Source organism: Xiphophorus couchianus, chromosome 6 (genome assembly GCF_001444195.1).
Source record: "Xiphophorus couchianus chromosome 6, X_couchianus-1.0, whole genome shotgun sequence".
Lineage (NCBI taxonomy): Eukaryota > Metazoa > Chordata > Actinopteri > Cyprinodontiformes > Poeciliidae > Xiphophorus > Xiphophorus couchianus.
Window position 1 is genome coordinate 8,610,644 of NC_040233.1, and position 23,833 is coordinate 8,634,476.

The 23,833-nt window shown below is 39.4% G+C and overlaps 1 protein-coding gene across 1 annotated transcript in view; it reads left to right on the top strand.

The window, feature by feature from the left end:
* Nucleotides 1-1,598: 1,598 nt before the first annotated feature.
* Nucleotides 1,599-23,833, top strand: part of LOC114146735 (vasoactive intestinal polypeptide receptor-like) — a 31,210-nt gene continuing 8,975 nt past the window's right edge. Inside the window, exons 1-6 of the mRNA XM_028021047.1 lie at nt 1,599-1,873; nt 5,269-5,362; nt 7,263-7,376; nt 18,876-18,982; nt 19,095-19,192; nt 21,176-21,305. Of these exons, the coding sequence (XP_027876848.1) occupies nt 1,814-1,873; nt 5,269-5,362; nt 7,263-7,376; nt 18,876-18,982; nt 19,095-19,192; nt 21,176-21,305 (603 nt within the window). The 5' untranslated portion in view covers nt 1,599-1,813. The remainder of the gene's footprint in view (nt 1,874-5,268; nt 5,363-7,262; nt 7,377-18,875; nt 18,983-19,094; nt 19,193-21,175; nt 21,306-23,833) is intronic.

Here is a 23,833-nt window from a genome sequence, read left to right on the forward strand (position 1 = left end):
AATACCCATGAGAAAAAAAAAGTACATTAAATATACATGCCTCTACAAAATGTAAGACCTGTGAATAACGAATTAAAGAACAACTTAATTCAAAATAAATAAATACATTTAAGACATGCGTGGACAGTTTTTTGACGCTTTGTCACAACTTTTGTCCCTGACCAGCCCTCGGTCTTTAGCAGAACAGCTGGACTTGTACTGAGATGGGCTCTATTTAAAGTTAGAGGAGTTCTAAGAAAATTTGTTGCAATTGTTTTTAGAGTGTTCCAGGCCAAATCTAGAAATATATTCATTGTGTTATAACAAACGTTATAACGCGACAAAAAGTGGTGGTGGCGGAATCTATGGTACGAAACCTTATATATTTGACTTAGCAATAACAAAGCTGTTGCTTTTTCTGGAACATTTCTTCTAGTTGCGAGCTGCTGCTGTGATAAAATCGCGCTCCTCGTTGCGTTGTGGTTGTTTTGGGGGACTTGCAGAAGATTTATGACAGCACTTGTCAGAAATGAGCAGCAAACCCTTCTCAATCTGGTTTACACCGCCTTGGGACTCCCTGCTCCGAATGTGATTTCACCGCCTGCTCCTATCCTGAGCTCGACGAGTCTGATGCGTCTTCGTAATTATCCTCGCTGCTGCCCACAGAGAGGGATCAGAGCAGCTGTCCGGCAGTCTGCAGCTCAGCTGATCCTTTTTGGATCAGCATCTCTACGAGCCTCATGCCCTGCGTTGCTCCAGCTTGTGCGTTATGGCAACACTTTGCGAAGCGATGACCTCTAATAGGTGATTCATTTTTTGAGCAGCTGATTCTTCATGAGTCATTTCCGTCTGATTAGCATGATATTTACTATGTCCATCCTGGTGTTTAGGGATGGCTAGATTTTTTTTCATACAGCATTTTATTCCCCCCAGAAGCTGACAAAAAAACCGTAAGATTTTTCAATGGATTTGTCCTGTAAAGCCACTAAAGCATTTTCTTTATTTATGTATTGTCCGTTAACAAAAAAAAAAACAACAAAAAAACAAAACCAAATGGATGAAGAAGTTTTTGCTCCGTGTTTTTCATCCAAACATAAGATTATTTTGTCCAGAAATGCAATTTGCCTGTGAATGTTTGAACCAGGATGTTCTCACGGATTACCTGTTGCTCCACGAAGGTTATGGACTTTTGTAATTCTTTACTGCCAGGAAGTAAAAAAGAAATGGGCAAAAAAATAAATAAAAAAATCTTCGGTTTATCTAAAACTCTTCAGCGAGAGCTCTGATGAGTAAAACAAGATAAATCTCATTCCTTCATGTTTTAGCTTCCCCCATTGGCTCCCTGTTAAATCCAGAACTTTCTTTTTAATACATAAAAGCCCTTAATAATCAAGATCTGATTGTTCCTAACAGAGCTCTTTTCTCCCAGACCGCAAATTCACATGTTTCTTTTTTGAATTAGAAGAGACGATGTAACAACACCGATGTGTCCGTGTGACAAAAATCTCCAAACATGTTTGACAGAGAGGACATTTTGTGTGTTATTGGAAGGGGTTTTTTATTGTTTTTTTTTTTTTTTACGCACCTTGTTCGGCGATGATTTCTCATTGGTTTGATTCGACTGGAGGAGGAAGAAGAAGAGGAGGCGGAGGAGGAGGAAGACTTGTGGCGCGGAGCAGATCTCTCCACCAGGAGCGCAGAGCGCACAGAGTGAACACAGCGACCCATTCAAAACCTGCTTCGGATTATCACAGATTTCTTTTGAAGACTTATTTAACATTCTTCATATTTTTATATATATATATATTTAATCTTCTGGTTGATTTAGAGGATTATGTTGGTGCGGTTCTTTAGGAGCATTTGCCTGTTTTTGTCCTGCGCGCTGTTGGATCTGGTGAGTGTATTTAAGCTCTCTTGAGTTTTCTCACGACTTGAACTTTTCGCTCGTTTTTTTTTCTCCAAGCGCTCTCGTCGGTTGGTCTGCTACATTGGGAGATGTCAGACTGACCGTCTGGTTGTAAATCGTGTTATATGCAGATGGTCTCCAAAGTGGCTGCTGGATGTAGCGCGCACCAAACTGCTCCGCGGATCATCATCTGATTTCACACACTGATCCGTGTTTGTGGATGGAAATGTTGCGATTTTACCGTCGTTTTATCACCGGAACGCGATGTTAATATCTTTGTGTGTGTGTGTGTGTGTGTGTGTGTGTGTGTGTGTGTGTGTGTGTGTGTGTGTGTGTGTGTGTGTGTGTGCCTCCATTTCCTCTCCAAGTTCTCACTTGTCAGTTCATTTTTGCCTCCAACCAAAGCCGCAGTCCTCCACTGACTCGGTGACGTCTGCGTATTTTGAGTTTCTTTGCATGACCAAGGTTAGAGAAGTCATCCAGCGGGGAAACCATGGCAACGACCTTTCCTTCGTCTCTCTTCTGCTCCCTGGTTTTCCACTTCCATCATCATCCGCTGATCGGCCCGGAATTCAGCTGGAGGTCGGATTTCTTTGAGCAGCAGAAAGTGCGTCTCAGCTCTTTGGATGAACGGAAAACAGAAATTAAATCAGGGTATTTCTAAACGTGAGATCATCCTCCCTCCTCACTACTTGCACAACTTAACAGGAACTCTCATCCCTCACTGTCAACATTGCCAAATCATCACTGTGGGAAATAACAGAAGAGAAAGTGAAGCAGCAGGACTCATATGGGCCCTGTTAGTGGTGAACTACATCAGTCTGATGAAAGGCAGGACTCATCCAGCAAAGCAGAATCAACAAATCGTCATGAAAAAAAACTTCTGTGGAGTATCTTGTTTTTGAGTTTTTCTGCAAGTAAATAACCCGTGGCGTTTGAATGCAGCCCCATTAACTCTAAAACTAGTGCGCCAGTCAATCTGAAAAGTGTGGCATGCCTTTGTGTGCAGCCTCCTGTACTGCGATAGCCATAAAACACATTTGTGCAACCAATTTCCTTCAGAAGTCAATAGATTAGTATTTTCACACCTTGAGTACTTATTGAAAGCAAGTCCGAGAGGAGTGACGCGCGTTGCATGGAGCCCCCTTTACTCTGGTACCCCAAAGTAGGGGTGGGCGATGTGGACTTAAAAGTTTTATTACGAGATTTTGTTGTACTATCGTGATAAAAGGTGACAATACAAACTGTTTAGAACTTATTTTTTAGGTCACTGACACAACAATCACAAAAACTGCTCTTGAAAAAATATTCCCACTTTTTAAATTACGCTTAGATTTCATGCGCACAGTTATTGTATTTGATAATGTTTTCATATTGGAACTCACACTGAACAAACAGTGGAGAAAATAGTAAAACTAACGATCAAGACAGACACTTTTGTTTCTGACATCATTCGAATTTTTCATGACAACAATAAATTTAAATTCTTATTAGAAAAATTTATTGCAATAAATGATGAACTATATAAACGCTTACCACTACTCCAAAGTAAATCGCAGTGCAACTAATTTTCTAGAGATGCCACCTAATCAAAAATATTTGAAAAGTGTTTACGCCTTAGGATTCTCCTACAAATATAACAGGAATTTGTATTTCAGTCCCTTTTGATGCCCTGGAATAAAACCCAGTGCAATCACCTGCCTTTAAAAGTCATTGAACATGAAAAAAAGTTTTTAAAAATGATTGAAAACCACTAATGTGCCACATTGTCAAAATTGTGGAAACAGGGCATGGAAAACCTGAAGTGGACATGTTATTTTCAGAAACTCAAACCAGCAAATAAACCACATTTTGATGTATTGTTGTCTGAAACAACTTCGAAACACGGTTAGAGTGTCAGGAGTGTTTGAGGTTACATCACTTTGTGCTTTTCAGGAACAATAATCGCACTGTGAATGCACGCAAACCAGGTCAGCTCGCCAGCTGGGTCAATTGGTGTCGGCTTTGTATGGAAAACACACACTGTCTGCAGGTGTATGCAAATGTTTCTCATTGTCAAGCCAAGGAAAAAGCTTTGCCTTATCTACGGTAATGATTCCATTGAAATCTTGCCAACATTCTCTGTGGTGGAAACAAACAAATTAACCAGAGAGCAGCCCACGCTTTTCACAGGCGACCACTTGGACTGTTGCAGTGGTTCCCAAAGTGTGGGGTGCGCCCCCTACAGGGGGCGCAGTGCCATTGCAGGGGGTGCAAGAAGCATTATGGATGAAAACCCCCCCAAAAAACCCAAAAGTGTTTTACTGTAAAGATAGTTTGTAGTTTGTTTTGTTGCAAACTGAAGTGTGAAATAAACTTCAGTGGAGTTTGAAAGCAAAATATGTGTATAGGTTTGTCTGGTTGAACGACGTGTGTGCCCAGTTGATTTTTTTTTTTTCTTTTTGGGGGGGGTTATTGTAATCCATAGGAGGCCCCAGAAAATCTTTGGGAACCACTGGACTATAGTAAGATTTGTTTTCCTAATATTTAAAGAAAGCCACAATTAGTCCCAAGGTCATAGAGGGGGTAAAAAAAAAAAAAAGTAAAAATGTTTTGAGAGGCAAAATTCTAACACTTCTACTGAACCCGAGCACGTCGTCCCCCATGGTGAAACATGGTGGTGGCTGGGTAATGCTGGTGTGGCTGGTTTTCTTCCAACTTGAATAGGAACGTGGATGGAGCTACTTATCTGAGATTTCAATAAGAAAACCCGCAAAAGAGTTGAGAGTAGGGGTAAGAGTAGATGGAAATCCACGCAAACATACGGCTGGGGCTACACAAGAACTGTTTGGATCAAAGCGTGTTCACGCATTAGAACGGCCTAGTCAAAGAACAGACATAAATCCAATGGCGAATCTGAAGAATGCTTAGAAAATTGAAGTTCGCAGACGCTTTCAGTCCAGTTTATCAGAGTTTTAGCTAGTTAGCAAAGAAGAATAGACTGTAAAGACTTGTAGCTGTCTCCAACACATCAAATGTTTTGTGAGAAATTTTTATTTAAAAAAAAAAAAAACACACTTGTTCCACCAGTTTGTGTTGGTTTGTCATTAAAAAAAAATGCTGATAAAATACATTTATTTATTAATTTATTTTCTGGGGACAATATACATTATTTAACATGTTGGTAAATACGACGGAATTAGACAAAAGGCTATTTTTCGTCTATCGATGGCTAATTTTGTCTAAGAACAAACAAAGATGATACAAAACAACAAAATTACTTCATGAAGCCACGAAACGTGAAAAGAAATTCGAGGTGTGTGGACAATTATGCAAAGCTCTCGTGTTGCACAGCACTTCCCGGAAAACGCAGAGAAGACAAAAGTGAAATGTTGTGTCTGCAGGTGCGTTCGGCGCAGAATCCGATGTGTGGCCTGATTCTGGAAATAGACAAGGAGAGAGCCATGTGCCAAGATCAGGTTGGGAACAACACGACAGGTATGTGGGCGCCGTACGTCGTTTCACTAAGTTTGCTTAAGTTTTACTTCACTTTGGTGGCTGCCATTATTCCGTCCCATAATCCTTTGCCCATCACAGAGCTGGGTTGCAAGCCGTTCAGACCTGGCTTTACGTTCTCACCTGCATGGCTGAACACAAGTCCACCTCACTCCAGCTTGTTATCATGTTCAGTCAATGCTGTTTTTGACTCTCCGACGTCTCGCACAAGTATTCATGTCTCGTTAGCTTGTCACTTTAAAAACCATGGTTGTCAATGTATTTCTACGTGACAGGCCAACACAGAGCAGCACACCAAAGCTTTCCAAAGTTTTCACTGGAAAAACTCAAAATCTTACCAAGTATTTTTTGTTTCTAGTGCAAATATCTTAGCAAGGTTGAAATAAGACAAAACTGACGTACAAGTAACTTTTAATCAAGAAATAGGAGAGTTTTTAAGTCACTAATTCCTTAACATTGATGAAAAAAGTGCTCCTTGCATTGGAAGATTATTTTACTTGTAACATGGGTAAAATAAGTAAAATAATTGGCTAATGGAAATAGTACTTTTTCCTCAATATTAAGGAATTGTTGACCTAAACCGCTCTCCTGTTTCTTGCTGAAAAGTTACTTGTAAGTTAGTTTTGTCTTATTTTAAATGTACTAAGATATAGAGCAAAAATAGTTGGTTAGATTTTGTTTTTCTTTTTGCAGCGTTCACATGTCTTCGTTCCACTTTACATAACTGAGAAGTGGAAGGAATTGTTGATAAAAAATTATGTACTGTTTTCAAACTCGTAATAAAAATTATTATTAGAATTATTTAGTGGGTTTGCATTCAGGCCATTTACCTTGATACCCTTAAATAAAATCCAGTAGAGCGAATGAAGTGTCCTCTGAAGGCTTTTTTTTTTTTTTTAACCTGTGTGTATTTCAGTACTTTAATCTCAATGTAAATATTTCATAGATATGGAACAAAAAACAGTATTCACTCTCTATTTGTAGAATTACATTTTACTTTGTTGCTTTTAGTTGTTGTTTTTCTGCTTTCTGACTCTCCCCAAACTGTGATGTTATCCCGTCACAGAAAATTCCTGCAAGTTTCCATCAGAGTTTGTATTTGTGACAAAATGTGGAAGAATCAAAGTCACTTGAAGCTTAATTAAAAATTTCTGGAATCACCTCGCACTGTAAGCAAATCGAGCGCTCCTTTGGGACGGGAAAGCAAAACAAATCCACCCGAGCCAGAACTTTCATTTACACGAATCACTTTTTTACAAAAGAAACAATCAACCAACGAATATGCAACAATGAACCTCAATTTGGTGAATTGTTGTCTTTATTCTTGACAGGTTTTGAATTACATGTGACGAAGTGATGGGGGGGGAAAGCACACAGTACACCATGACACTCTGCTTATGATTTCACCGAGTGTGACTGAAACACTGGCGAGAGACGCTGGGAGACTGCTCATTTTCACACAACACAAAAGTCATTAAACTCTCATCAGCGTTTTCACTTACTCGTGATTTGCAGTGAATAAACTCCATCTCGAATGTGTCCTCAGGGTAGTGTTTCGATAGGTTGTGGGAGCAGGTGTGGCGCCGTGGCGACCTGATCCCTAAAGTTACGGCTTCATCTTCTGAATTCAAACAGCAGCGAAGGAAGGAAAGCTGCTTTAATAGTCATGGTGACACTGTGTTACCTCGGGCTGTCCGCCGTCACGGACCCGAGCCACGGCAGCAAACGTTACATGTTTCAGCTGCCGCGGTAACTCCATCTTCAGCTTAATCGGGCTGGCGTTCGTCATTAACGCCCTGATCTTGAGCCCTTTGGTTGTACTCTGTTGATTATGCATCACTTTTGGTCATTTCGGCTCATATTCTTCTGTTTTCCCTGGTAGGCTGCAACATCACTTGGGACAAGATCGCCTGCTGGCCCTCTGCCGACGTCGGAGAGGTGGTCACCATCCCGTGCCCCAAATATCTCTTCTACTTCACCAGCAATGCTCTTCCTCGTAAGACTCCGCCTTATGAATTAAATTGTGTTTGGTGTGAAGCGTCTGCTAATATCCTTATGGTTTCTGTAAAACAGTTTTCCCACATTTCTGAGCAGATTTGCACTGAAATGACTTTTATAACAACAAATAAAACATGAAGTAAATTACCCTATTTAGTGACTTTTCTAGCCGAAGTGAAGAGTCACTTTGGCCAGTGACTTTATACTAATATTGTAGTATTAGTGTAGTTTATTAGTGTATAAACTACACTAATACTACCATATTAGTGTAGTTTATGTTACAGGCATGTTTCTGTCAGCCGTGCTCAGAACTGAAGAAGGCTTTTGGATTAGAGGTGAAACATCTTTAAGAAACACACGAAGTTCATTTGCCTTCTATTTAGATTTGCAAAGCAAAACATGAAAAGTGAAGCTTAGAGGTGAGGAAGTGTTTTCCAGGGTGTGGTACTGCAGTGTAAATAAAAGCTGCACTTCTGTTTTTAAATGACAGAAAATGAGATAATCTTGTGCGGTTTTGTACATGTGTATGAAATTTGTGCTTTGTTTATTGAACTAGGCTACAAAATCCTATCACCAACCAGTGGCAAGCTGTGACTTTTCACATTTTAATTCGGGCTGTGATAATACACCTGGGCATGGATTATATTACAAGTTAAATACAAGTTTTGGGGGTCATAAAACATAATCCAGTGTCTTTTTCAAAGGGTTAAAATGATAAAACTGAGGGAATAAGATATTAAATGCACTCTTAAACATTTTTTATATTGTCATCCAGGTTAGGAGGACAACAACTGTTGAAGGAGATTACATTAGTCCAAACTAATAACCTGATTGTTTGGCCTGTGGTGTTTCACTCTATCTGTACTGCATCACTGCTGATGGACCATTGTTTGCAGTTCGCGTTGCACATTTGAATATGCCTCGTATGGTGGCTTAGGTTCATTTCTCACTATGAATCATTTGTATTCTGATTATTCATGTGCATGAACGACATGGTTGCCCGATGACTCAGTCTTGCTGTTTCTCACGGCGGTGAAATTCGCCTTGATTTATTATTGTGAGTCAGGGCCTTTAAATATTTCAAAGAGCCTGACAGTTTCCCTTTTGCGGTAGATTACATAGGTTTGCTTGGTTTGACCCATTTCAAATATTGAACTTTATCAGTCCAAGCGTTATCGGTGTAATCGCTGTTGCGCTGATGCACAGTGTATCATAAAAGATGTTATAATCTGTGGTAATCTACTGCTGTTCGTCTTGGGTAATTCTGCAGAACAAGATAAACAAACAAACAACGCTTCCTCTGTCAGCGCTCAAATCTGTTCTGGGAAAATTCACGCTTATCTAGAACTAATTCAGTCATAACATAATTCAAGTTTATAGTTCAGCAGCAATGCATTCTGAATTAAAGTCTAAAATGAACCAGTTCATGTTCAAATAAAGCTTCACATTGTTAGATATTTAATCAGATAGTTAGCGTACTTGTTATGATAGCATAGGTGGCCTTGGCATTGCCAGTTTATTTATGTCATTTTAAATCTCTCCTGCTCTCTTTTCTCACACAAACTGTACTTTAATATAGATAAATTCCCAATGTAGCTGTTCACATACCTACATGTTTCTTTGCTCCTAATGTCAGAAAGCAAAATAAATCTAAACTTATGGAGTCCAAAGGGATTTTTAGAAGGGCAAGAATGGCATTTGTCTTTTAGAAAGATCCTGGTTTTTGTTTAAACCTGTCAGTAGATAGAATCATCACATAAAAACACCATTTGAACTCTTATTCCTGCCATACTTACCTGTGTGACAGTCAAAGAAAAAAGTTAAATGTGACAGTGCACCAGGGTGAGGCTGCATTCCTTTGTTCGTTTCTGTTACACCTGCAGACAAGATCACATTCCCTGCCTGCAGCAGGTTCACACACATTAACACAACAACAAGGGCGCAGAAAGAAAACCTTAGCATAAGTTATCAATTTAAATGGCTTTCAGTGTACAGAGTTAAGCTTAAAGAAATTGGAGAGGCATAGAATATCAACAACCAGTGTTTCCATTACAAACGTGCCCCAAAAATATTAAACAATGTCGAAGAAACTCAATTTCCCAATTGCGGTGTTTCCATTAAATAAGAAACTGAATTAAAATCACACATAAATAAGCTTGTTCATGCAATACGTCATTAAAAACCAATGCGGTGCCATCTTCGCCAGCAGTAACATCCGGTTGTTGATCCCATTTGGATACAGTCCAAAATCTGCCTCATCCCAGCTCAGAAACGGTTTAGCGAAAAACACAAGTTTTCTCAAAATTGCCGCATTTCCGTTGAGCAAATTTATTTTCATAATTGCATTTTGCGCTATTTTATGGCCAGTGGAAACGCAGCTTGTCTGACCTGCATCTACGAACATGTATACACACACAGTCCTGTCCTTAAGTTTGTATCTTCATGTGGAGATGTCACTGTTTTTTTTCTGCATTAAGAAGCTAAAATTAGCTGTGAATCGTCTCATGGTGCCGAGATAAACGCAGCTGAAATTTGTCATGTAAAAGTCACAGTCAATAAGTTCAAAATTTTTCAAAAAACAAGCTTAATGTACAACTCATAAATGCATCTATTTGGACACGTTGCACAACTCTGGTTTTAAAGACGACAAGCTTACAGATTCAGCTGATTGCTCCACCCTCTATATTCTCCTCTTTTACACCCGTTATCAATGGCAACAATCATAATCTGCTGCAACAGGAAGTGTCTTTATCAAGCGTACTTTACATATTTTCCGGTGCACTATGTCGTGTTTTCTTAGTTCTGTATCTGTCATACAATATTCCTCATATTTTCGCAGTTATTGGACTCACCTGTAATCACCCTCCCCAGCATAAACACATCTCAACTCAGTCAGTCACATGTCAGATCTTGTGCTGTTGTCACAAACCTATTGGTTCTTGCCTGCTGTTCAATAAAACAAAACCAGTGTTTTAGTGTTTCAAGTCTGAATTTCTTTTCCAGACGGGAGATAACAGACGAAACTTGAATGTCACTCATCTCACTCCCTCTCCATTTTTAGTTGCAAATATTCGCACCTCACCGGCTGTTGCCAGCATCGTCGTGCTTAATATGCGAGAAAGCAAAGCGGAAATGCTCAGAGCATCCCGCTGGTTCAGACGTATGACGTAGTTCTGCTCCACGGTCAAACACCGTCATCCCAACATCCGAGTGACATGAAACAAAACAAGATCTTCTTGCAGCACCATCAAAGAAGGCATGCTGTTTATGTGTCTTTCTTTGATGTGTGAAAGCCTTGCGGGGATGCAACGCTAATTATGTGCGAACTACCCCCTGGACGAGGAATTCGCTGGCTGATTTGTAAGACTGTGTGGGCCGTCCTTCCGAAAATGATTCCCTGCATCTCTCCACTTGTCACTAATTGTCACACTGGGTCATTTTAGTGTAATTATGCTGTAATATTTGAAAGAGTTGTTTATTTGTCTTCTGTAAGCTGAAAAGCCTCAATTTTATGTTGGTGCACCAATTTTGTATCTTTAAATATGAATACATAGTACAAAGATAAAAAAAAAAAAAGAAGAAAACACACCCAAGCAATTACAAAAAGTAAGAACAATAAAAGAGAATTCAAGAAATAAGTAACAAGTTGACTTGACACTGGCATGAATTTATTAATGTTTACAATATGATGCATTGACTTCTTGTTTTCCTTTGCATGCTGGGATATTTCACATTTCATTGTAAATTAACCATGGATAAGCGAAAGAGTAACACACATAGGAAGGAAAGGTTCTGTGATTTGAGATAAAGTAAAAGATTTAACATGACATGGTCTCATAGCAATTGCTCATCATTAACAAGATAAGATTTGCTCGAATATATTGTCATATATTCACTTCCTTGCAGTGAAGAGTTAGGACACGAAGGTCTCATTGTGACAGGCAGGTTGTGTCCCTGAAGACCACCCACTCGTTTAACAGAGAGATATCCTGACTTTTGTAACGCCGAGCCGGGGTCAAGGTTCAACTTTACTGAAGGAAGGCAGTGAATACCTGTGCGGCCATCAACCACAACAGCTACAGCTGCTTCCTGCTGCACTAGAAGTGGATCTATAGAGTCGATCTCTGTTTTTGTAACTAATTTACCAGGCTGAATTCCCCACACTGCTCTGAGGCCCTACTGCTCCGATCCACAACCTCCTTTACCGTCTTGCTCCTCTTCTCTTTCCTATTTATCATTCTCTACAATTTTTAGGACAGAACGATGTGCATGCACATTACAAGTTTACTTACAAGAATAGATGCACATTTATACATAAAGTTTCTTACAAAGTAGCAATACTCTTTTAACTATTTCCACTTTTTTTTTTACATTATAAATAAAGACGTAAATGTACTTTTGTGGTATTTTATGTGAGAGACCAGCGGTGTGCATCTCAGTCGTTGTGTCTTTGGGTAAAACACTTCACTTGATATAGCGCTGTACAAGTAAAGGTCTGTTACCAATACAAAATAACTCATAAATGTGAATTTGAAGGAAAAATAATTAGGGAAAACTTTAGTGTGTTAATCAATCAACCAATGAATCAAATTTTATTTGTATAGCACATTTTAGCAGCGAGGCATTTCAAAGTGCTTTACATCATTACAAACACAAAAACACAAAGTCATGCAACATAGAATCAACAATCAAACCATTACATTAAGTCACGTGCCATCATGAAATTTGTAATTGATTACGTTTCAAATACAACTCTAAACAGGTGGGTTTTTAGTCGAGATTTAAAGGAAGTCAGTGTTTCAGCTGTTTTACAGTTAATTTAGATTAATTGATTAAATAGACTGCTTCCGTAAACAACAGCGGTGGACATAAAAGTCGCTTCTCTTGGCCAACTGGGGGTTAATATTTGATTCAAAAAACGGTCTGATGGGACGCTGGAAAAGATTATTGTTGTGTGCAAGTTGTTGCCAAAACGACAGTTAGCCTATCAGCAAAGCTATTCAAGCCTAAAATAGCTTCTCAATGCTAAACACGTAGCAGCAGCACTGACGTCCCCAACTCTCTCCACAGTCCACATTTCTAAAAACAACAAAAAAACCTTTTCTTTTCTCCCCTCCAGGGGGTCTTTTTGTGGGCTCTAATGTCCCTTATATGAAACTAGGCTGACAGGAAAGGGGAAAACATGCGGCAAATATCGGCGGGTCCGGGAATCGAACCCGCAACAGTCGCGTCGAGGACTCAAGGCCTCCAAGCGTGGGTCGCGCTATCCCCTACGCCACCACGCCCCAAATAATACATTTTCAAGGAAGTTCCATGAACGATCAGGGGTTCAGCACTGCACCAAGCTGATGATTGCATAACCTAAATGGCAGATTAAAAACAATAAATGTCTTTTTTGTTGAACTCAAATGTCTATTTAATCAATAATTTAGCAGCAAAAAGGCTTTTAAAATTGAAAATGTTGCTTATTTTGCCAATATGTTTTCAATTAAAACAGAATTAGTTTTATTCAATTAATTCATTAATTACAGACCTTGCAGTTAACTTGATCAATTTTAGTCCCAATACTAAAAATAATACATGGTTTTCAATATTTCTTACAAAGGGCAATGTCCACTTGTAATACTTACTCAGTGCTTTGTAGATCCACCTTTTCGTGTGATTATGGCTCCAAAGCTTTTGTTATTACAAAGGAAGTCAAAAGGGTAATGAAAATGGTTGCACTGGATTTCGTTTAGGAGCATTTGGAAATGTCCGCTCTAAGTGAGTGAAACTCTGATCGAGATGTTTAATCTAGAGCCAGCAGGAACAATCTATCTCCTGCTTGCATGTCACTTTTTGGAGAATGAAAACGGTCCCGACCTAAGATTTACGACGGGCGTACAAAGAGTTCAGCTGAGAGAAGAAGGCTTCTGTGGGAAGCTCTGCTTTGACCCAGATGGGAGCTGGTGTGACCTAGGCCAAGACGGCACTCCAGGGAAAAGATGGAAGGAAAGATTCATAGGATCAATTAGGCCCAGATGGTTCAGGACATGATGAAGATCAGACCTCACAACAGAAAGAGAAACTACTTGTTGCACATGATATGTGTAAATCAACTTATTGGTGCAAGCCATATAAGTAGGGAATGTCTGGGCTTTTATACATCCTGAACCTGTGGAACCTCTTGTCCATTTGTTCTCATTCACCTTGAGAGTTTGCAGAAACATAAAGGTTACCTGCTTGCGTGTTTTCCTTTGTTTGTGTGTGTATTCTAGAAAATGTGGAAAGAGGGCCGCTCAGCTCTGTGCCGTCGGGAACAGTTGTGAAAGGCCGGAGCTATTGACACATCCCGAGCTGTTCTTTTTATAAGGCTCACGCAGTAAAAACAAGCATTACGAAACGTGGCGCCACGGACGTCGAGGGGCCAACCCATAAATTGAACTACGACAGCTTGCCATTCTCATGAACTCTTTACCTAGTAGGCTGAGCGCAAACACGCAGCCATTCATCTCGGGAGTCTCACCTTCTCTCCGGGCTCTCGGTGACAGAATGCCCGGACGTCAACCTGCGTGCCATAAAACTGCTGATGCTGATGTAATTCCTCTAACATCCATCTTCATCCTCCCAGAGCTAATTAGAGATGATAACGGAGTTCAATAGATTATACTGACAAAGATTTTTGATTTAACGAGGCTAAAAATGCAACTGTTATTTTACGAGGAACTAATTTTGGCTCGACTGTCACGCGTGGCTTTGAAAATGCTCGGCGTCTTGCTTTTTTGGGGAACGATGAAAGCATTCTTCTGGCAATCCCTCAAACAGGCCAAATCCAGCGGTGGCACTGGCTGAAACAGCGGGGGCTTATCTCCTCCTTTGTGTCTTGTCGTATTGTTTGAAGAAGCTAAGCCTCGTTCTTCTCTGCATTATGCCGCTTAGGTATTTGACCAAAGTTTTAATGCCGAAAACATTCTTACACTCTGGAACTGTTTGACATTTCACCAACTGCGCTTTAATTTGATAGAGGCAGAGTAAAGTGATACGGTTGAGAAATGTCAGGAATGTCAAACCTGAAGCAATCGGATTAGTCTGTCGCCGGCGCGTGACACTTTTTCTTACCGTCACAGAATGAGGTAAGGAAATGTTGCAACGACGCATTGAGGAACAAACAATGATTTGTTTTACTGCAGGATTGTGGATGCTAGAACACAAAGTGAGGTGTGTGTTGATGTTGCAGGACACACGTCTGTTTAATGATTAATGGCCTAAATAGAGAGCTACCAGGAAGAACTGTCATATTTCAATTCAATCGGTTTTACAACAAAGGGAAGTCAAATCACATGTCATTTGGACCTACTTAGGTCTGATTTTTACTTTTTTTTTAAATATATGTATGTATATATAACTGGGATGTTCCACACAGTTCAGTGATTAGTTGATATGCAGCAGGTTTTAGTGTAAAATATTAAACTTTCTGTTTAATCAGAAAGTTTAGGTTTACTGCGTGCCAGAATTATATGCAAATCGGTATTTTTGCTCTAACTGGAATAGTTTTCAATTAAAATTTGCGAAACTTGGCACGTTATATGGCAATACTGACACATGCGCAGATCTAACATTTTAAGCTGTTCTGCATAATGGTAAACAAACGGCAGCCATTGTGATGATATTTCGTCTGGTGCAACGTGCCAACTTTATATGCAAGATGGGACGTGGAGGTGCCTTGAGTCAAGCTGAGAAATCTAAAATTATTCAAAGGCCTCATAATAACATATCTACCTTGGAAATAAGCAAAGAATTGGGCCGTGATCATCGTACCATCAAACGATTTGCGAATAACCCCTAACTTTTCAACGGACGTTCTGACAAAGGGAAGATTCGTAAGATAGCACCTGTTTTGCATCGAGCAATGAGTAGAATCAAGAGAGAAATCCGCCATAACCCTCTTGGAACTAGCAAAGAGGTTTTTGAAAACGCAGACGTTCCAGATGTACCCAAATCAACTCGATGTCGTATCCTGAGGAAGGTGGAAAACCAGAAGTTCGCCCACCATTAAAGGATGTTCACAAGAAGAAGAGGATGGAGTGGGCAAGAAATCACATGAAAATCAATTTTCAAACAGTTTTGTTCACCGACGAGTGTAGAGCGACCCTTGATGGACCCGATGGATGGATGGAGGAGAGGATGGTATTGCAAGGAGGGTCCACGTCCCCATCGAATCAGGCGTCAGCAAGGAGGAGGTGGTGGTGTGATGTTTTGGGCGGCAATCATTGGAAACAAGCTGGTAGGACCATTCAGAGTTGCAGATGGGGTGAAAATGACTGCCAAACTCTACATTGACTTCCTCAAGGAGCACCTGGAACCTTGGCACAAGAAGAAGAAATTGTAATTCCGGAAAAATATGGTATTCATGCATGGTAATGCCCCATCCCATGCTGCGAGGCTTACCAACAAATATTTTTGCGAAGCATGGGAAAATTATGGAATGGCCAGCCTGTTCACCAGATTTGAATCCCATCGAAAATCTGTGGAGCATCCTGAAAAGGAAGCTTTACTCCGGTGAGAGGCAATACTCTTCCAAGGATGACCTCTGGAATGCCGTTCTGACTGCTGCCAACTCATCTCATCAGATGACATCGGAAGTTTGACAGCTTTGATGGACCAAAGACTTTTTTCTCTGATCCACAAAAATGGCAATTACATAAAACACTGATTGTACCAAGAAACCTTTTTGACTATGTTTGCTCTGTATTATTGTTGTTTTCACATTAAATGTTCCTAATCTAATAAATGTTTTTATTTTCCGTCCTCACTTTGCCACATTTGGTACTTTAACAATGATTTGCATATAAACATGGCTCACTCACACAGACTAGATATTACCAAAAAGGCTGCCATTTGCTTACTATTGCTCCATTCAGCTTGAAATTTTAGATCTACACATGTCTTAGCATTGTCATGTAACGTGCCGAGTATCGCAAATTTCTATTGAAAACTATTCGACTTAGAGCAAAAAGACCGATTTGCATAAATTCTGGCACAAATTAATTATGTTTTACTGTTAAGCAGGTACATATTGTTAATTTAAATATGGCACATAACATTTAAAACTTAGTCAGGAGTTATGTATAAATGTCAGTATGCCAATTTGTTTTCACTGAACTTTTTTTTCTGCTTACCAAAAGCCAAATAAAAAGCCTCTGTAGTTTGCTGGTTTTAATGCTAATAGCTGCTAACTTGTATCAGTAGATCTTGAGCAAATCCCACTGGGGATTTGCTCAACATCCCCAGTTGGAAAATCCCACTGGTTTTCCAACTGTCAAGAGTTTCGCTTTCCAGAAGCAAACTTTACTTAATGGTTAGCTAGTTGTTAGCCTGGCTGGTAAAAACCCAATCCCTGTTCTGTGTTATTTGCTTCGTCCAGAAGGTGTGTACACTCCGCTATTGATATTCCTGGAGGTGTGGACTCTGTTGACGTTTTAAATTTTACCCAGTAGCTAACATTTAGCTGTGACGTATGACATGCGATACTATGAACCTCACCGGCCAGCACGGTCTGAACTGCTTCGTTCATTTCCTCCTCTGCCATTGCTAAAACTACAGGCAAACTACAGCGCAGAAAATCGTCATCATTTCTCACAACTTCAGCCAGGCTAGGCTAATGTTACGGTGTCTTGCATGTAAATCACTTTCGTAAAAGTCTATGTATCCTTTTTTTTAAACTAATTTATTTTTTACTGGATACCAAAAACGGTGACATTTTTCATTTTTACTTCAAGTCACATTTTCTGAGTTAGAAAAAACAAAAACCTTCAGACTATTTGCTGCTGAAAATGGTGAATAGTAGATTTTGCAGCAGCTGGAGCTCACCACTGGGTGATGAACTGATGAGAAGCAGAGCAAGACTTGATGAGTTATAGCCCCATCAATGATTAACAAAGCCAATAAGGAGAACACACACCATGTTGTTCACTAATTCTGGTAACCTGATGCAAACTTCGTCCTGGAGAGATCCGTAAAGGCTTGTCTGAAACTGAACTTTAAAATGAAAGTTGCCCATCAGTGTGTACTCAGCCTCTGGAGGACTAACATGTTCAAGAGTATGTCAATCCTGCGATACTAAAAAAAATGATCTTCTACTCCAAAATGGCCGACAAGAATATTTATAGGAATGGTTCTTATTGAAATACTCAATAGGTTTAGAGATTTGTGTTAACTTGGTGCAGGTACATCTGTATACATGCGAATTTAATTTAGAAAATAATTAATTTAGGTAATGTTTTTTAAAAAAAAAAAATACACACATACAATAAACAAAAACAGACAAAACAACAACAAGACATAAACTCATACATAGACTGATTACACAAACTTTTCAGGTGTTTAAATCTGTTTAATTTTGTTGCTCTTACCCAAAACATAAAACTCAGCTTCTTAGAAAATGCAAGTACCACATAAAACCATTGAAGAAGGTGTTTTAGTCACAGAAATGTCAGCCATACTTTACTTGGCATTATCAGTTAGGTGTATTTTTTTTTTATGGGGGTTAATATCAGCCCAGATTGTTGGTCCTTTTGGTTTCCTGAGTCTTTAATGCAGTTATTTGTGCTTTTGACAGTGTGGACAGGTGCCAGGTGGAAAATTAATTTATCATCTCTATGAAGCTCAGCAGCAAAAGAGAAAAGAACGAGAAAGTGCTTGTGAAAAATCCATTCGCACAACGAATGAAGACAGAAGGTTAAAAGATTAACTGCAGAATGAAAAACAATAACAGATATACAGAAATTCACTTTTCTTTTAATGTAACCTAAAGAATATTATTTTCTACATTAGTTTGAGTTTCCGCTTAACTATTTTTTTTTTCTACATTTTAGCTTCTTTTATTTTTATATTCCCTTTCTTCTCTCATCCGGTGTGCCAAGTTTTATTTTTTGCTTAAATCTCCTTCCCTGCGTCCTCCTTTACTGTCCTTAACATCTTCCCAGTCCGTTCAACTCTTCAGTACTCCTCTCATCTCCTCTCTCCTCTCCAAAGCTCCTTTTTCTTCTTCTTTTCCCCCTCGTCATCTTCTTTCCTCCATCGACCGCTAATCTTAACTGGCTTAATCCGTTCACTGAAGGGCAACTTTCTACTCCTTAGCTATTTGTCTTCAGCTCTTTCTCCTCTCCCCCCCTCAAAGAAAAACATCTCTGCTTGACCTCTTTGTTTATGTGTGTGTGTGTGGTCGCAGCGTGAGAGTAATTAAGATACTGATGGAGGCAAATACACATGGGAACTGCGTCTGTATCTCAGAGCCAGTTGGAAAGCCATCCCCCCTTTTTTTGTCCTTTCGGTGTTTGGGAGTATCCCACAGAGACGAGCATATCTCACAGAAACGTAATTAAGAGTGAGTAAATGTAAGAGCTGTTGATTCCCCTTTCAGCAGCCCTACTCATTGCTCTACTTTTACATGACACGTGCGAGAGACGTCATCGCGCCACAGTGAAACGGCGGTAATTCTCCTGTGTCTGCTCCTCAGGTAATCTGTCAAAGACCTGCACTGTGCAGGGCTGGCCCCCCAGCAGCATGGACGCCTACATAATGGACTGCGGCTACAATCCCAACCACACGGCGGAGGAGAATTCGGTCAGTTTGGCGACTCGATGCTGATGTGAATTCATGTGTTTTCTGTTTTATTTTTCTTATCTCAAAATGACTTTTTTTTTTGAGTCTGGTATGACTGATAATGTTGTTGCAGGGAGATTTTTACATCACCATCAAAGTTGGCTACACAATCGGTCACAGCGTTTCCCTTATTTCTCTGATGGTTGCCATCACCGTACTCTGTTTCTTTCGGTAAGGATTATTCTCAAACCAAACATATATTTATTTCATCGTTTAGAGCACAGTTTTCCAACAAACTATCATCCCTACGAACACTGGAGATCCATGGCTGTCTAAGGTTTGACAGTTCTTGACTTTATTTAGGCCTTTATTTATTCATATTATATGGGAAAGGTGACTTTATGTTAGCTCATAGTTTTCATTTTAAGTCCATCTCGGGTCTGTCTGGGCTCAGGGACTGCTTCCTTCAAAGAACCCACCGTAAACCGGATGTGAACGGCTTCAAGTTTATTACAGCCCTTACTTCTGTTGTGTCCTGTCTCCTAGCAACCGCGAAGTAGCTAAACATAAGCTAGTAAAGCCAGAGGTTGAACTCTTGAGGTTTTTTTATTTATTATGTATTTAATCCTTTTTATTAATTAAATTATGGAACTCATCAAATTAAGTTTTTCTTCTTTCTTTTAAAAAAAAAAAAATCATATGTATACGGGCATATTTTTTTTAAAAATTGGACACATCTGCGTTAAGCTTTTAATTTTTTTACCATCAGATTTTATCAAACAAAATTGTTCCAAAAGGGCAAGCCTGCTAATTTATCAGTTTTGGGGTTTTTTTGAGCGTTAAATTTCCACAGCCTTCGTCGCATCACTGTGACGTTTTCCCAGGCGACCTTTGGAGGATGCAGACCCTGAATTAGGACAGACTCTATGCATATCTTTTTACTTTTCAATTTCATAATTGGGTTGTGTATGTTTATTTTACTATATTCTTTCTTACATTTCCACATTATTATTATTATTATTATTATTATTTTATTTTATTATTTAGAAAAAATGGCCTAAAAGGTTCCTATCTAACCTATCTCAAACTTCCAATCTAATATGTTTGTCTTGCGTTTAAAGCTTTATCAAAACTGTAGTAAGAAATTATTTACACATTTTTTTGGTAATTTCTGATAAAGTAACGCCCATTAAACTTTAAAAAGATCTTTTTAACCATCTGTGTTTTGAATCCTTACATCACAGTTAATTCATTTGTCAAGTGTGCCCAAGTGTCACTTGTTTGAAAACCACAGAGATAGACCAATTACACCATGCTCCTTTCCTTTATTTTCCAGAAGCTTAACACTGGTAATGCTAGTGTTAAGAGAATTTTGAAAACTTTGACATTTCTTGCATGAACACTGCAACGCTATTAGTCGTAAGTGACTATAAACTCAAGCTACAGCCTATAGTCTAACCACTTAGCGGGGCGGACGATGTTTACAACATCCTCCAGTTTTGACCCTCTGTCTCGACTTCCTCTTAAACAATAATGCGACACTGATAAGTTTAGCCAGAGTGTGTTTGGCTTTTCTTTTTGTTTAGCAAGCAGCCTTTTCTTCTCACATTTGTGCTGTTTGCACATGACGGGCTAAACAACAAGGCCTGTGTTTACTCCGGCGGGTCACGAAATGCCATTGGCCCGCGCCGCGCAGCAGAAACACAGGATGTCATGAGGCTTTGCTGTTTACGTTCAGCTTTACATGCAGCGCTCGGGCAGCTGGCTGATGCTGCGCCGCGTCTCATCTGATCTGCTCAGATGATCCGCCTGGCGGTTTCACACAATTACACCAAAGTCATCGGCCTAACCGCTGTTTGAAAACACTCGGAGTGAAGAATTCGCATTAGTGGCATGTCATCAAATCCCTGAAATTGTTCGACTCTGCTGGTTGTCAACTTGGATGTTTGCACATCTGTTTCTGGCTGATAAATATGCATTTTTTCTGGGAAAACTAAATCTTTTATGTGTTTAGCAGATACTGTATTTAGTTCTTGACTACTTCAGGGTTTATGTGTTGGCATTCAGAAGCGGCAACAGAACTTTGATTTACGACAGTCAACAGTAACAAACACTAATCTACTTCTGCTTTGCTTGGGTAAACCAATGCAGCTCATCTAAATATAGATCCTCCTTTTGGAAGTGATCCTTTTGTCCTCTTTCTTTCTTCTGCAGGAAGCTTCACTGCACAAGAAACTACATCCACATGCATCTGTTTGTATCTCTCATCCTCAAAGCCGTCACCGTTTTTATAAAGGACGTGGTTCTGTACGAGGTGGGCGAGACGGAAAACTGCCAGGCACTGGTGAGTAAATCCGTCCAATCAGCTGTCTGATCTGCCAAACACCGACCAGCCTAAACACATGGAGATGACCAACGGTGTTTACAGAGCCGGCCCAAGGCATATGTGAGTTAAGTGGCTGCTTGGGGCCCACAAGAGCATCTTTTGATTTTATTTCGTAGTGACAGATTGCACATTTTTCCACAGTGTACACGTTCTATTTCACGTTTTAAAACCAAAAAAGTATTAAACTTGCTAACTTGTTTACTGTGATTTCAGTGTTTGTCTGTAGATGTTACTTTCAAATAGTTAAATTAAAACGCCACACTTAAAGATACCACTCTGCGTTTCAAAAATGTGAATTAATTAGAACGCCTTTGCTTGTTTGCTACTCCTGTAACAAGGTTAAAATCAATAGTCATAATAACACTGGTATGATGTGCACTGCAAAAAAAAAATCTTACTAAGTAATTTTGGTGAAGTTTCTAGTGTAAAAAATCTATGTTCACTTAAAATAAGACAACACTAACTTACAGGTAACTTTTCAGCAAGAAATAGGAGTTTAAGTCAATAATTTCTTGATATTTATTAATAAAAAAAGTACTAGCTCCACTGGTAGATTATAACACAAATTTCTTTCCCTGTTATAAGAGAAAAAACCTGCCAGTGTAGCTAACCATTTTTAACCAATATTAAGGAGTTATTGACAAGCTCCTATTTCTTTCTAAAACAAATAGCTAGTTTTGTCTTATTTCAAGTGTAATGAGATATTTGAACTAGAAACTACTCCAAAAATACTTGGTTAGATTTTGTGGTTTTGCAGTGTAAGCTGATCACAAATGACACTCATAATAGCAGGTATGTTTCAGGTATAGTGTAGGCTAGAAATTATATAGTATCTGGTTTTAACATGTTTGTATGAGGGGCCCTGAATTAAAATCTGCTTAGGCCCCCAAAAAGGCTTGTGTCGGCCCTGCTGAAGAGATACGTCCTAAAAAGTACAAACCTTTCAGGGAAACGACACGGTTAGTTCATTTTTCTCCCAAATCGTTGATTTCCTCTGTTACTTGAAGAAACTTCTCTTTCAGACTTTACTGCCCTAAAAGTGTTTGCTCAGAGTTTACCCAACGTTTAGGGTGTAACGGTGTTTGCAGAGTCCGTTACACTCCTGAACCCAGGTTTTCTAATTCTTCTGCAAAGCAGGATGCTGTGAGAGTTCCTGTTTGTTTAACGCTGAGCCTGGGACGCAGACACCGTTGGCAATAAACTGCATTTACAGGTGCGATGTCTTCTTAGAAGCAATTTGTCTTGACATCACTGTTGCCGCAGGCGCCCAGGCAACAACAGGAGTCCGATAAACGTCTTGTGTCGTTCTAGTGCAGCACGGCTGTTTCAGTGGGACGTCGGTGGAGTTTGGTTTTTTTCAAATCTCACTTTGTCTGATTTATCTCCCTTATCTCTACCTAGAATTAGATCATTAGACTGTAAATAACCTGCTGCTCCGAGGGCTGATTGTTAATGGCTGAGTGGAGATATTTCCTCTCAGGGATTCCAAGATTACTCAACACCAAACACAGCTGCTCACTTTCGAAGATGTTTCTGAAAACACTTTAAAAAGTGACTTTTTATACTTTGGTTCAAGTTAGTTGGAATGAAGAGCTCAAGTGGTTCTAAAGATTTGTTTTTATGCTTGCTGCCTTCTATTTCACTCTGTGCCGAGCCAGTGTCTGATTCACAAAGCAAAAAGGTCCAATAATACCAGCGCAGCCGTCGACTTTAGCAGGTTGGAGTGATTTGAAGTCCTTGTGCGTCAGATCCAGGTTCACGATCTGAGAAACAGCAGGATTTTAAAAATGTTTTACAAGTACAGCTATAGGTCATAAAGGATGGAGGAAAATATCACATTTACAAAATGAGATACAAAGAATTTGTTTGTACAAATATTACATGCAACTTGTACAAAACCTGACTTGTATTAAATTGTCCTATTTTTGCCTCGTGAATGAATGAAAAATGTTTCTAAATATATATATATATATATATATATATATATATATATATATATATATATATATATATATATAAAATCAAAAACAGCCTTTTCTTTGGAGATTACAGAATTAATATTTAACATCACCAGAACCACATCACCACAAAGTTGTTCTTACGCCGTTTCTCTTCCCCTGCGCCACAGTTACCACCAGCATTCACACAGCTGTGAATCGTTCGCGCTGTGCCTCATGGATGGCAGTGGTCTTTGATAACGGGACACTCTTTTCGTTTCGCCTGCAGTTGGAAGACGTGTGGCTCAAACGGATTTCCATCCGTTTCTTAATGCATGGCCGATGCCTCATTTAAATGAAGATAAAAGGCATCAGAGCAGACAGTGGTGCAGAGCTCAGATTAGCTGGAGCAGAATGTTCTGCTATAATCTGATGAATCATTCCTTGCAAATGCCTTAAAGAGCGCAAGCTTTATTCTACTGGGAGCAACCGCCAGGCTTGAAATCGACAGACAAATGTACATTTCAAAACATGATTTCCAATTCATTA